General features: G+C 33.4%; 2 protein-coding genes across 4 annotated transcripts; one reads left to right on the forward strand and one right to left on the reverse strand.

Annotated features, from left to right (window-relative positions):
- Positions 1 to 2,760: 2,760 nt before the first annotated feature.
- LOC106376253 lies at positions 2,761 to 10,912 on the reverse strand. 3 transcript variants are annotated; one of them, XM_048771366.1, is made up of 2 exons: positions 3,094 to 10,912; positions 2,761 to 2,968 (listed from the first exon to the last, which is right to left on the reverse strand). In XM_048771366.1, exon 1 carries the CDS (start codon positions 9,848 to 9,850, stop codon positions 7,889 to 7,891), a length of 1,962 nt encoding a protein of 653 aa, XP_048627323.1. In that variant the 5' UTR covers positions 9,851 to 10,912; the 3' UTR covers positions 2,761 to 2,968; positions 3,094 to 7,888. The 3 variants fall into 3 exon arrangements, with proteins under 3 accessions (XP_048627323.1, XP_048627271.1, XP_048627303.1); XM_048771314.1 differs by having other exon boundaries at positions 2,761 to 2,920; positions 3,000 to 10,912; XM_048771346.1 differs by having other exon boundaries at positions 2,761 to 2,923; positions 3,000 to 10,912.
- Positions 5,537 to 6,364, forward strand: LOC106360876. Its single transcript, XM_013800550.2, has one exon. It carries the CDS (start codon positions 5,537 to 5,539, stop codon positions 6,362 to 6,364), a length of 828 nt encoding a protein of 275 aa, XP_013656004.2.
- Positions 10,913 to 15,591: the final 4,679 nt, after the last annotated feature.

The raw sequence follows: 15,591 nt of genomic DNA on the forward strand, positions 1-15,591 counted from the left end.
TTTCTAAATTAAATTATTATCCTAAAAAATGTGTAAATAAGAATTATGATGTTAATATCTGAATGATGAAAATCAACTGATAAAATAAATCTTTATTAGTAAAGAAGAGTAAGCCAAACCGATGGTTATGTTTTTATACATGCAATAAAAACATATATTATAAAAGAAAAGTAAAACATATTTATGGATATTAATTATTAAGTAATCGATTGAAGTTAAACTTGTGATCACTCTAAAGTCTAATGCCATTGTGCTCACTCTAATTATTAATTATTAAATTATAAAAGAAAAATATATTTATGGATATTAATTATTAAGTAGTGCCATTGTGATTACTCTAATTAAATGGATGGTATATATTTTACATTCAGAAATTTCTTACTCACCTTTGTGAATAGTAACATATTTTGTAATTATTAGTGGTTGTGATAATGCTTATTAAGAGTCGGCTGCTATTCCGGATGAGTTTTAGTTTTGATTTACTTGCATGAGAAGTAAGGAAGAATATGTGTTTTAATTTTGTAACCATATATGAGAGTGAATAAAATAACATTAGAGAGGATGAGTTTAACATTTTCACCGAAGCAACATATAAACTATCCCTCCACAGCTTTAAAGTGATTTGTTGTCGTTCACGCATGATGTTATGTGTCATTCTTTTTTTTTTGCTTAATGTTATGTGTCATTCTTGCACTCCTAATGTTTTGTTTTCAATATATCTCGTGGAATGTTGTTATTATGTAGATTTAATGAACCATATGTAACTTGTTTGAGATGTTAATGATGGTATCGGAAGTGTGGTGTTGCAGGAATAAATTATTCATTTAGATAATAATGCTTTCGATGTGCAGACGATTTGAAGTGAAGTGTGGTGCTTATTTCTTAACAAATAGAGCTAAAGAAATAGATGTGCTGACGATTTGAAGTCATATGACTTTGTAGTGATTTGAAATTAAATTAAAAACTATAAGTCGTTGGGAGTGTAAGCCGGTAAGGTAAACTGGATAAGGCCAGTCTGGGTGGAAGTGCAAATTTATTAACTTGCAAATGTCTGAGCGGTGGAAATTTAGAAAATATAGAGCAACAAAACATAATCTATGAAAGACTTGAAGTGCTCTGACTTCGTTGAACTTGGAAATAAAATAAAAAAACTAATGCAACGGACAGTCCACATGTCTTGCAACTTCAGCTCCCTTTGTTCTTCTAAATTACTTATTGTGTTGTTTCTCTCCAGAGGACTCAGCTTTCTTCTCTTGTCATCATCGCTTCTGTTCCTATAAAGACAATGCTTTAATTAGATAATAACTTGCTTTTGAAATCGAACATATCAGACGAACAAAAGATCATAGAATGAGAGAACCACACAAAAATCCATTTTTAGAATGAGAGTTCAGAAGCCTGAAGTTTATAAAAAGTGACTCTTGGCTACCAAAAAAGTTTTGCAGAGAAGGTGAAAAAAGAAACATCAATCAATTGAGCAGACTCTTGGAAAGGAAAACACTTCAGAAGAGATTTTTCAGTGAGTAAACGCCTCCCTGTCAACCGAGTAACCGAGTAGTCGGTCGTCTTGAACGGTCGATCAATTATTTCAAGGTGAAGTAAGAGCTATCATCCTCATCTCAACACCATCTCCTCATATAGCCACGTATCTAAACACAGATAAAGAGCAGAAAAATATATTTTTGGCATCAAAAACACATATGGATTCAAACACTAAATTTCTCTCAAACAGAGCCACAAAACAATGTTGCGCTTGTGGTTAAACACAAACAATCCAAGACCTAAACTTTCTATGTTAAATAGACAAAACAATAAGCCTTACAGACAATCAAGCAATATTCAGGACATCAAGGATACACTTTCATTTCGAAGACGAACTAAAACTCCATAATCCATAATCCATAATCCAATATCAAAGTTTAATTTCAAAGCCGATTCAAATCATAAGAAGAAGAAGAAGAAGAGAGTGACCATGATGACCGAGATCTCGAGAGAAGGAATGAGAGGTACATAATCAGAGATCTCCACGACTCCTTCGTGCTTAGGGCTGATTCGAACCGATGAGGACTCTCCGTTCATTGCAGTTTCTTGTGTTGCAGCGAGAAGCCACTAAAGAAGAAGGATTGATTAGTTAGCCATTCACAGAATAAAATTAACTTAGGCGTTATCACGGATTGAGAGGATGATGTTCAAGGAAAGAGAGCTTACCTTTTATAGGTGCAGAGAGACCAACTTGGAGAGCATCAATCTCAGATCATGTTCGACGCGGGTTGATGGTATTAAGAGGTTTGTTAAAGCGACGAATTAATAACCTCTTAACGTTTCGAAGGATTAGAAAGAAAGGCTTAAAGACGCAACCGAAGCTTCTTATAGACAGGCCGAAAACAATATATGATTGGGCCCATAAACAATGTCCAATTCGATGATCCAACATTCGGTGGTGATGTGGAGAGATGAAGCTATATGATTGGTTAGAATTAATAGTCCTACGTGGATAGGCTAAATGGGGTTTATATTTGGCTTTTAGTATTGTTAGATGTCCCTATTTCATGGGGTTTAGTCTCTTGTTGCTATCCTTATATATTGGCGAAAAATGGATCATATCAGCGGTTGATATTTGTGCATTCGAGCATACAACTTGTTTGGTTCTTTTGTTACATTCAAGCATACAACTTGTTTGGTTCTAATTGGCTTTTGGAATTATTTTGTGTCGGAATTACATTCCAACATACAACTTGTTTGGTTCTATATAGTTCATAATTTACAACTAACTAAACCGCAAATTCTTACGTAATAGCCATCTGATACAACATATACGGACATTTCTCGTGAATTCAACATAATTTACAATAACTAAACTAGCTCTCATCTTCTGTTTTTCTCATTTATGCTGCTTACATGAATGCTTTTCTTCTACAATCTGCTGAAGAGATCAAGTGATTCAGTTTCTCCTTCCAAGTTCGAAAAGCTATCCCAAAAACAATTTATAATACACTTACATCATTACACTGACATTTCTCGTTGTCAGTTTCCTACTACAACTAGACTTATAACTCTCGTAGGCAAGCGGGCTTTTAGGGAAAAATGTAGTACCAGAACTCTTGCTGCTTATTGGTGATCTCCTTCTCTCCATTGATGGTCAAAGAACTCAGAAATCATCTACAAACTCTGTCCTCAGTCTAGTACAAACTAATTCTCAAATACCTGAAATAAAAACAAAATCCTCATTTTTTAACAAAACACCAATATAGACAGACATTAACAAGAAATATAAAGAACATAGGATTTTTCTAATTATGTCTGAAAATTGCAGATTCTTGTTACAGAACTATCAATTTTACTTTATGGTTTCCTTTAAACAATAAACTGAGATTTATAGTTTCATCATGTAAAAAAAGATAATTGACAGTGGAGCCGATCAAACACTGAGCTTTGCTATGGACTGGAATTTGGGCTTTTCAAAATTAAACAATCACTCAATCAATAGATGTAGTAAATGAACCCTAGCAAATTTGAGTAGTAAAGAAATTTGAGTAGTAAAGAATCATGACTTATCGTTAAAATCTCCGGAAGTGATGAAGAGATTTCCAACGAAGGCGACTTAGGGTTCCTCCTCAGCGATGGAGATGACGGCGAGATAGTGTGGAGGAGGCGGATTTGAAGTCGGAGATAACGGAGGTGGAGGTCACAGAGATGGAAGTTGCAGAGATGACCCTAATTTTAGGTTTGTCGGCATGAGGCACTTCTCTTCACCCGTGAAAGGGTTTTGTTTTTTGTTCTCTTCAGAGATCTCGGATACAATGGCTAGATCTTGGCGATGGAAATTCCCGTCTCTGTGAAAGAGACGCAGCTGCAAGGCAGGCAAAAAAACCATATTCATTATCTTATAACCGCCAATGGGGAACGGGTCGAAACACAATCCGGAATCCATGAGCTCTGTGTTGACTACTTCAAAGATCTCCTTGGCAGCCCTGTCTCTCAGCCCCTTTTTGCTCAGAGTGATTTGGACCTGCTATTTGATTTTAGATGCTCACCCGACCAGGTTGCAGGTTTTGAAAAGGAGTTCTCCTCAGAGGAAATCAGAAACGCTTTCTTCTCTCTGCCAAAAAAATAAAACCTGTGGTCCGGATGGATATTCTACTGAATTTTTCATCTTCGCTTGGACGTTCATAGGTTCATAAGTTACAGAAGCCATTCATGAATTCTTACGATCGGGGTGTATACTCAAGCAATGGAACTCTGCTTCTCTTGTTCTGATTCCAAAGAAAACAAACGCTTCGCTCACTACAGATTTCAGGTCTATATCGTGTCTCAATACGGTATACAAAGTTATATCGAACTGCTTGCATCCCGCCTGAAAGAGATTCTCCCCCTCATGATCTCTAAGTCGCAATCTGCTTTTCTCCTGGGGCGTCTCTTGGCTGAAAATGTTCTTCTAGCGACGGACCTTGTAAATGGCTACAACACTCATTCAATAACTCCTCGAGGGATGCTCAAGGTTGATCTTAAGAAAGCCTTTGATACGGTTCGTTGGGATTTCATTCTCGCATCTCTGCGCGCCATTGCTATACCTGAGAGCTTTATTAGACTTATCGCGGAATGCTTGTCTACTGCTTCCTTCTCAGTAACTGTTAATGGTGTCTCAGATGGGTTTTTCAAAATCACTAAGGGGATTCGGCAAGGAGACCCGTTACCGCCCTATCTCTTTGTCCTAGAAATGGAATGCCTATCTAGACTTCTTCAGTCTCGCTATGATTCAGGAAACATAGGGTATCATCCGAAAACTGAGCAATTAAAGCTATCTCATCTCATGTTTGCGGACGATGTAATGGTGTTCTTTGATGGGAGCAGTAACAGCCTTCATGGGATCTCTGAGTGCCTTGATGACTTCGCCTCTTGGTCTGGTCTGCACATGAACACTTCAAAAACGGAAATATTTACAGCAGGACTACAACAACCGGATTCTTTAGCCATTGCAAGCTACAGTTTTCCCTCGGGTACTCTACCTATAAGGTATCTGGGCCTTCCTCTCATGAGTCGTAAATTAAAGATCTCGGAGTACGCTCCCCTCACGAATAGGCTTTCCGCGTGTTTTCACTCCTGGTCAGCCAAGCTCTTATCCTTCACCGGTCACCTTCAACTACTCAAAACGGTGATATTTGGCATTGTTAATTTCTGGACATCGGCTTTTATCCTCCCCAAAGGTTGTATAAAGAGTATTGAATCACTCTGCTCTCGCTTCCTCTGGTCTGGGAGTCTTGAAAAGAAAGGAATCGCAAAGATTTCATGGTCCACTGTGTGCTTCCCGAAAAATGAAGGAGGACTTGGTCTCAGGAGCTTCTTGGTGTGGAATCAGGTTCTCTGCCTGAAATTTATCTGGATCCTATTATCGAAATCACCTTCTCTTTGGGCGGACTGGCACTGGCACATTCATCTCACAAATAAAAGTTTCTGAACCATCGAAGCTGCTTCAAATGACTCATGGGACCGGAAAAGACTTCTCAAGCTTAGACCACTAGCTCTTCAATTTTGCAAAATGAGTTTGGGAAATGGTCAACTGGCGAGTTTCTGGTATGACAATTGGTCCCCATTGGGTCATCTGATTAACCATATTGGTCCGTTGGGACCAAGAGCTCTGAGAATAAGGAGTAATGCAGTGGTAGCTGATGCCATAGTCAACTCCACATGGTCGCTCCCACACCCACGTTCAGCGCAGGAAGTCGAGCTACACGCTCACCTAACCACTATCCCTCTTCCCTTACATACTGATATTGATGATACTTATGAATGTGTTGCAGGTGACTCTCCGGGGTGTGGCTTTATCGCCTCCACTACATGGGAAGTCTTGCGGCCTCGAGATCAAGTTAAAGACTGGGTGGATGTTGTCTGGTTCAAGGGGTCAGTACCCAAACATGCCTTTACGATGTGGACTGCAACCTGGGACAGGTTGCCAACGAGAGAGAGACTTGCTGCTTGGGGAATGCCGATTGCTACTACTTGCCCCCTTTGCGCAAGGGGTAATGAAACAAGGGATCATCTGCTGCTGTCTTGTGAGTATAGCCTACAAGTATGGAGGGAGGTGTTCATCAGGTGCACGGCTCCGTCGACCATGTTTACAACTTGGTCGGAGCTCTTGTCTTGGATTAGAGCGGCAGGATCAAAGGAGTTGAAGCTACTGCGTAAAGTGGCTACACAAGCCTTCGTTTTTCACATTTGGAAGCAAAGAAATAATCTGGTCCATAATCAGTTATCCATTCCTTCTTCATCAGTCTTTGCTGGACTTGATAGGGAAGTGCGAAACATTATTTCTGACAAGAGGAAGCGTAAAACGTTTAGTAATCTCATGTCTCTTTGGTTGAGATAGCTCTTTCATGTTAGTGTGTTTATTTGATCCATCTTGTTTTTTCTTTCTTTTTGCCAAGATGGCTCAGACATAAGATTTCTTTGTAGAATCTTTCCTTCATTTTATGAAATTTACATTTTAGCAAAAAATAAATTATACCCCTAATAATACTTCAATGGCAAACTTGTGATTACTGAAAACTAGGTTGGGTTTTATGTACTTTTGCTTGGTATATGTGTTATGCTAGTAATTACAATATTTTAAGAGTTAGTTGAGTAATATTAGATATGATTGGAGTCATTATAAGTAATTTCCCTTTATGCTTCTATTTGTTATGCTTCTTGCCTTTTCCTTCTGTCTTTCTGCTCTTAGTCAGTTTCTTGCTTATTTTTTTGTCATGTATCCCTTTCAAACTAGGAGGAGTTTTGCAGCATGTAATAGTGGGTGGAGACTAGACGTCTTCTCCTTTCTTAGGTAAAAGTAGATCATGGGAAAATATCCTTGTCTAGCGAATTTACTTTCTTTTGAGACCCAAGAAACATTCGAGATAAGTTTATTGTAGATGGTAAATGATCATGTAATAGTTGAAAGCTCAGAAACTGTATCTTCGCCGTATTATCTGGAGGTGTAAAAATCTGTTGTGTAAGAACTCGGAGTTCATGTGAATTGAGGTTCTAAAGAATTTACATTCTAAGTCTTGAGGATATGTAGATTTATCCTTGAGAATTTGAAAGTTCTAGGAAATCTATGTTTTGATTCTGGAGAATGAATACATTTTAATAATGGGAACTTTGAGGTTTTATGGATCTTCTTTTTATAACCCGGAGATGAATTCTTAGTTGTTTTTATCTTAAACCCGAACGTTGTATAGATTATTGTCGGATTGGAACCAAAATGTTATATTTGTCTTAGTCTCAAACTCGGAAGATGTATTGACTTGATATGGCAAATCTTTAAACAGGAAAACCAACATTAATGTATATTACTTATATACAATATTTTCTACCAACACTTATTATAAACCGAAAAGGGATACAAACCCGCGTTAAGCGCGACTCGAACTCCAGTTTGAGTTAAACAATGTAAAACTTTTCCTAACTAACAATTTGAGTCAGTGCAATTCATGTTTCTCTATGATAAATCCAAAAGCTTAGGATTTTCTCACATTGTATTGTACGTCCACCAAACTCATTTATTTACTTGTTTATATTGGATTTCCTATTTTCATTATTTTAGTTTACACTACAAAACAACTTCCATATATCATGTTTTAGTTTGACCATATTCCTCGCATCCCAAATACATAGTTTCGTTTATCTTAGAGCAACCAAACTCGATCATTTTCATTAATACGAAAACCATACTTTCGGTTTAATTTTTTTTTAAGATTATCTAAAATATCTTCAAAAAGCGTATTAGACAAAAGTGTAGATGATAAATTTTATTTGGTAGCAAAATACATACCCGGAAATAATGACTTTTTATGATAAAATATTCTGAGAATACATTTACTTTTCGTCTCATCTAATATAAAATATTAAATAATTAATAATCTATTGACAATTCATATAATGGAGTCATTTTGTGGAAGTATTTTTGCCGAAAACATTGTAAAGAACAAAGAGTGTCCACGCCTAAAGGAGAAGAACACTTCAACATGTAGGGAAAGTGGCAGCGAGAATGACATACATCACAAACTAACCTGGTCATATGAATGTTGCGTATCACCTCCAATTTGATTGGTTCAGCATCAACTATTTGCTTTAGACTAATTAAGTCTCCGAGTGTACATTTGATATGAAATGTAATACAACACTCATCACATCTATAGAACCATTTCTCTGAATTTAGTTCTTCCTCACAAATTTCACATAAGTATTGGTCACTCGTGTCTTTTCCGTAGCATAGAAACAGAAAATGATTCTTATCATATTTGTGTTTCACCTTATTTGGTAAGAAAGGACACTTAATGTCCAAAAAATATCCGCACTCCTGGCAGCTCAAAATGAAAGTTGCCTCATCTCCACAAGCCTTACAAGTTTTATTGCCTGAAAAGTCGATGTACAACGGATGATGAGGATGGCTTTCATGAAAGAAAGGTTCGGATATAGAACCACATCGCATATCAAGGGTTATATCATCCTTAGTTGTGTACCGAAAACCCTGAAAGAAGTGTTGACAAACTTCACAAAGCCCTAATATTGTTTCCATTTTGTCACATGGGAATAGAGTAATCTCCATCTTGTAGAAGGAATCTATTTTTTTTTTTGGGAGATGGGCACATTTCTGATGAAGAATATAATTATCACACTCTGTGCAACTGTAGAATGGGCCACAAAATACAGGATATACACATGCTTCACAAACTATGCCTTCATCATCACCATCACTTTCTTCTTTGAGCTTCAAAACATGGTTTTGGTGACCGGAATGCTTTATAAGTCCCTCTTCAACCACTTCGTATGACTTGAGCTCGATATTAGTTTCTGATATACCTTCAAGCTCAATCCCATCCCAAATCCCGAACTTTGTGGCACATCTTAGATGAACTGCAAAATCTTGACACTTCAGACAAGAATAAGCTCCGCACGTCCATTTCATCTCTTTTTGACACACTCCACATTCCCAATCATCAGAATCAAGATAATGATTGTAATAAATGCGGTGGTCATGATGATTGATCTTTATGACTTGTGGTTTATCAACACAATTTCTATGGATCATGAAATTGCATTGAGGACATACATAAGGATTTGGGTCATCATCCATCCCACAAGCATTACAAACAAAACTTCTTTGCGGCATAAGAATGATTGGATGCTCATGAGCTTTAGGGTGGTGAAGACTGAAAGGAGGTGGTTTCTTTACACAGTTGATATCCACGCTGAAGTTGCAAACTGAACAATGATAAAAGACGTTATGAAGCTTGTTCCCACACAAGCAACATTTTCCACCAGTGCGACTTGGAACACGCGTGTAACGCTTGAGAGGGTGTTGAGGATGGCAAGAATAGTTGATCTCTGATATGGATTCGGCACAATATTGGTGAAAACTCAAATCACATAAATTACATACAAAAGGAAACCGGTCATCAAGTACTTGACATAGATGACAAGTAAAGCTAACCATCTCAGGAACAAGGGATAATGGATGCTCATGGATCTTTGAATCTCCAATCTCTTTCTTAACTTCTTTTTTTACACATATCAAATCGATGGCAAAATCACATATAGAACAATAATAATACATTTTTGGCAAATTAATTCTACAAACTTTGCATTCTTCTTGCACATTATTGTTCTTTGCACATACCTTAATTTTCAAAGAATGTTGTGGATGATAGAGGTTGCAAATCTCTAGGCTAGAATTAGCACACTCTTTGTGAAAGAAGATTCCAGAACGAAAACAACGATAACCATCACCATAGTAGTTTTCACCAAGATTGCAACCATCGCATTTTAGCCCGCGAGTTGGATATAATGCATAAACTTTCTTAAGTATTTCCATAGATGATATAAATATATGTTTTTTAATTAATTAGTATTTTTAGAGTTTTCTTACATTTGATTTATGAATGATGAGAGCTTTCTTTATATATGCATACGTTCAAGTAGTTTAAAATATAATACTAAGATATGATCACCATATTATATTATTCTTTGTTTACATGAAAATTATACTCAAAGAATTTTGCTTGTGTTGACATTGATCATCATGATTTGTAAGACGCAAAGAATAAATTCTAGTAAGGTAACTATTTATTCTTAACTTATCAAGGAAAACAAACTATTCCATTTTTCAGGATGGAAGGAATGCCAAACGTGCATCATATTCTTTTTAAGAGTATATTTACACTCAAGTTATTCTTTGCTCATCTGTAGAGATGTCAATCATGGACCTGGTCCGTAAAGGACTGTGGCGGACAGTATTGGACCGGGATTTTGTAGGTCCGCAAGTTAATAGGCCTCACGGGACGGGTTGTTGCGGGACTGGGCTTTTTCGGGATGGACTGAAGCAGGCCATGCGGGATTACAAAGACCCGTATTTTTTCTTCTTAATTTCTTGTTTACTTGAAAAAAAGAGAGCGAGAAGAAGGTGATTCGTGTGACTTTTCCTGAGAAAATGAAACGACGATGACGATTCGGGCTCTGGAGATTACGATTCGAGCTCCGGCGATGATGATTCAAGCTCTGGCGGGCCTGACCCGCCGTGATCCGCTTGAAGACAATACCGCTGTTGTCCAGGACGTGACAGGACGGGACAGCCTGTTTGCCATCTCCATTTATCTGACAAAGAGAACATTCTGATTTCAAAATGGGTTTCTAACATAGGGGAGTTAAGACTCGGCAAAAATCTAAATTCGAAGAACTGAACCAAATTCGAAACGGAAAAGTAGTACCGAGCCCAAACCAAAATTGATAAAATATCTGAACGACTTTTAAATGTTTCTATCTAGAGAACCAGATCTGAATCTGACCCGAACGAAAGTATTTCGAGTACCCGAATGTGTCCAAAATACATTTATATACCTACATATTTTAATTATTTTAGATTTAATATATAAAAATATAGTAGATATAAGTTTTCCAAAATAATTAAAAAGATATAGAAATAGTCAAAAGTAAATGTCTAAAATAGTTAAACAATACTCAAAACACCAAAAATACTTGAAATATCTATTGATTTTCTATCCAGATATTCAAGCCAAACAAATTTATATGTTAAGTTTAGGTATTTTGGCATATCTTATTCAAATTTATATGTAATATCTTATTTTGTTTTTGGATTTTGAGAAATTTGAAGTATATAATAAATTTTAAAATTTTAAAACTTATATAAACAGATTATCCGAACCCGAACCAAATCCGAAAAGATCCGAACACTAACCAAAAATTTATAAATACCCGAATGAGGCTGAAAGTCTTAACTCCGAAAACCTGAGACGCGAACCGAATCCGAATGGTATCCGGACACCACCCCAACGGTAGTTATGATACAGAAAAATCAGTATCAAGCTATTAGGGCTAAATTATTTGGTTGCCATGAAAAGTAGATATAAAGCCAATTATTATAAAACTAGGTGATAACCCGCACCATGTGCGGGGTAAAATGTATATAGCATTACTTATTACATGTTTACATATTTTTAAGTTATAAACACATGGAATAGACTTGTATTTTATTATATTCTTCTTCTTCTAAGTATTTAATTATAAATCAAATTTATTAAGTATTACATATTTATATTTATATGACTGTATAAGTTTTTTTCGTAATCACTGTTAAATTATGCAAAAAATTGCTTAAGTATTACATATTTATATGGTCGAGGTTTGTATCGGACCTGCAAATTAAAAATAAAATAATGGATAATATATTGGTTCAATTTTTAATTAATATCGGATCCAATATATGATAGTAAATTGGATAATAAATTCTTAGCAGATCTATTCTAAACCGATAGACTTTATTCTAGTTAAACTTATATAATTAAGTATCAGTAAAATAATTCAAACTTATAGAATTAAATATTAAACTAGATTTCGACCCGCACAACCGTGCGGGTGTTTATTTTCATTTTATATACATAAATATTTTTTTACATCATTTATTGTATATATATTTATTTAACAAATTAATATATGAATTAAGAAAATATTAAATATTATTTTTGTATTAAATTTATATTCAGTTTTGACCCACCGACCTTCAAAACTAAGTTTTCTATTAGCAATATTTTTACATTTATTTCTTTCAGATAATATATTATTATATATACAAAAGTCTAAGATATGTTGATTTTTATACATGTATTATATAGTTTTTGAATGTTAAGTCGTTATACCATCGTATTATATTTTTAGCATAAATATTTTGTATTTATAAAACAGTTTTTACAAATTTATCAATTTAATATAATGTTATCATATTTAGTTCAATATAATAATCTCATTTAATATGAACTATTATTATTATAAAATGATAAAAAAGGTAATTTTTTTTGAGCAAAAAAAAAGGTAATTTTTTATTTTATAAATGATAACTATATATATATATGTGTATATATATATATATATATGCATAATAATAGTTCATTGCTAATTACGAAATTAGTTGAAATAGTCACATAAAATTTTTGAAAATTAACATAATGCTATAATATTTTCAAAAGATTTGTTAAAACAATTATATATATATATATATATGTATATATTTATATTTAAAATAAAAAGATATCATGCATAAATGATTTGTATTATTAACTTCGTTGAAATACATGTTAATTTATATACGTGTATTATATAGTTTTCTAATATTAACATGTGTTACCTACATATTACATTTCGAATATAAATACTTACAAAAAATAAAATATATAAAATTAATAATTTAATATAATTTAATCATATTTAGCACAATATAATAATTAATACTTTCTCTTTAAATGATTGATTATGATTATATATTTGATAAAATGATAGAATTTATATCAATACTATTAAAACAGAAGGCCCTTTTTTGAGGTACCCTTTTGATTTAACAATATTTACAGATCCATGCCATTGAATTATTTTAAAGCTATGATTTTAATTATTGATAATAATCTACGGCAACTTTAATTCCAACGCAACGTTTCATTCTTTTCCCTTCTACATCATTAATTTAAGCCTTTCTGCATCATATGTCATCGCATAATAGTGAACATTACTATTCATTTTATAATAATTGTACTGATTATACTGAAGTCTGTCCATCGATTTTCATTGCTTATAAAGTGTATGTTATTGTTTTACATATTTAATCTTACACCATCTGGCACATTCAACACTCACAATTCAACATTCCATTGATTTAGAATTTACATACTATTATATACCAGCATAGAGCTTAATATGTTCTACATTCAAAATTACTCCAAATTATGAGTTCGGAATCCTGTATGAACAGAATCGTACTTATATATTTGGAAGCTTCACAATTTTTTTATGTTTTGTATGAATAGATCATTTTCTTATGCAAAACTTAATATTACATCGTAACTTGGTTTATGGTCTGTCATCTGTAAGATCATAACTCAACAACCTCTAATTTACAAAACTCTAAACCCTATATCGTTTTTATTAATATTTTCAGTAATCAGTATCTATTAAAAATAAATTATAAACCTACAAATATAGATAACTACCAAGATCTTTAATAACAATACATATTACACGGCAAATCAATTATATTTGCACATCTGTTTTAAAAACTATAAAAAAAATAAAGAAGAAATAAGTAGATTTTTCGAATAATTAAATATAGAATATACTCTTTCGTAAAATATCCAGCCAATGATTACAGTTGAAATATCTGCCACATATCAATAAAAGAAAATAGGAACTATAAAATCGGAAATTTTATCATTAATATCGAATATACCACATCAGAAAAACGATATATTCTGTAACTTAAATTAGCTTCATTCCCGAGATATGTGATCTAGCCAATCATTATTGTTGAAATTTTTTTAAATATCAATAACAGTAAATATAAACCATAAAATAGGAAGTTTTATCATCGATATCAATAAAATCAGAAAATCTAATTTTCTATAACTTAAATTATATTGATTCGCAAGATATGTGATTTTTAAAAATATATTCAGTAACAGAAAATAGAAACTCACGCTTTAACCCTTCTTATATATACGCCGAAACCATGTCTTATAAAACTTAAAGCAACGTTTTTTTTTTTTTTTTTTGTAACAACTCATAGCAACGTTCTTTAGAAAAAATAAAGCATAGAATGTCTTCCAAGCAAAAGACAGAACTTTCTTCATGACTTTTCTGTTGGAGCATGGAGGTTGCCATAACAATTAATAGGCGGTGATATTCAGAGTGGCATCTAGAAGTTTCTTCACTGCGTTTTTGTTGGAGAATGGAGGTTGCCATAACAATTGACAGGCGGTGGATATTCAGAGTGACATCTAGAAGAAGGTTTGAAAATTTTGACGTTGACAATAAAGACAAACCTCAGAATCAAACTACTCCCTCAGTTTCATATTAAGTGTCGTTGTAGAAAATTCTTTTTGTTACAAAATAAGTATCGTTTTCGATTTTCAATGCAAAATTTATTAATTTTATACAGTGATTTATTTTTCTATTAGTTGAAATATGGTTAGGTGTATAAGTAATTGTGTTTTTATATAGGTAATATACAAATTAACGGTTTTCTTAATCTGTGTGCACAAGGTCAAAATGACACTTAATATGAAACAGAGAAAGTAATTAGTAATGTAGTTTTCAGAGAAATTTCTCAGAATCTCTAATGTTGTTATTTGGCTATTGTTTTAAATAAGTATGAGTTAGGCTCTTTTCAAAAAAAAATTGAGTTGAATGTTTTTGCAAAAAAATTATATAGTTCTTGGCTACTAATACGATTCATCAATCAAACTCCTAAATTATTATAATTTTTTTAGTTATAACTTACTTTATACTTGATTGCAAGAGGTTTTGTCCGTTTGCAAACGTAATGTTCATTGCTTTCATGCATCCTACAGAACATTTAAAACAATTCCATAAGAATAAAGTAGTTTCTAATATGACTTTGTTCCGTTCTCTTGCTCATATAGCCATTGCAGCCGTCTGTGGACATTTCTGTAAGTATGTAAAACCATTACAAATTAGAAACGATCTTTAAATTACTACATCTATACAATATAATACAATATAATACAATATAACAGATCCATAAGAATAAACACAATATTATATCAACAATCTGTAGCTCCATTATATCAAATACAATACTATATTAGACTTCATGAGGATTATCTTTGTATTATAAAATCCCGTAATGACTTTGCCCAATGTTCTTCCTCATATAAACATTGGAGTAGTTTATGGCCATTTTTATTTAGCCCTAAAACTTATCAGAATTAGAATCGTTCATAAAACAACATATTATACAAAGTATTTAATAGTAGACAAAAGAACCACTTGACTTATTATCTGATTTTGCTATATTTTAACCAATTTATTATTCCCTCAATATAAAGATCCTACAGAACATTTAAAACATTTTCATTAAACAAACAAAATACTACATAAACAAAATCAGTTCAAGAAGATCAAACACAATGCTATTAAAATATTATTTGAGGCTTTAAAATGTAGTTTTTCAAAGAGATTGTGAGTCGTTTATAATTTTAAAAAAAATAGTATACTTACAATTTCTAATATTCTTCATGGTCAAGTTGATGATAT

Source organism: Brassica napus, chromosome A1, assembly GCF_020379485.1.
Source record: "Brassica napus cultivar Da-Ae chromosome A1, Da-Ae, whole genome shotgun sequence".
NCBI lineage: Eukaryota > Viridiplantae > Streptophyta > Magnoliopsida > Brassicales > Brassicaceae > Brassica > Brassica napus.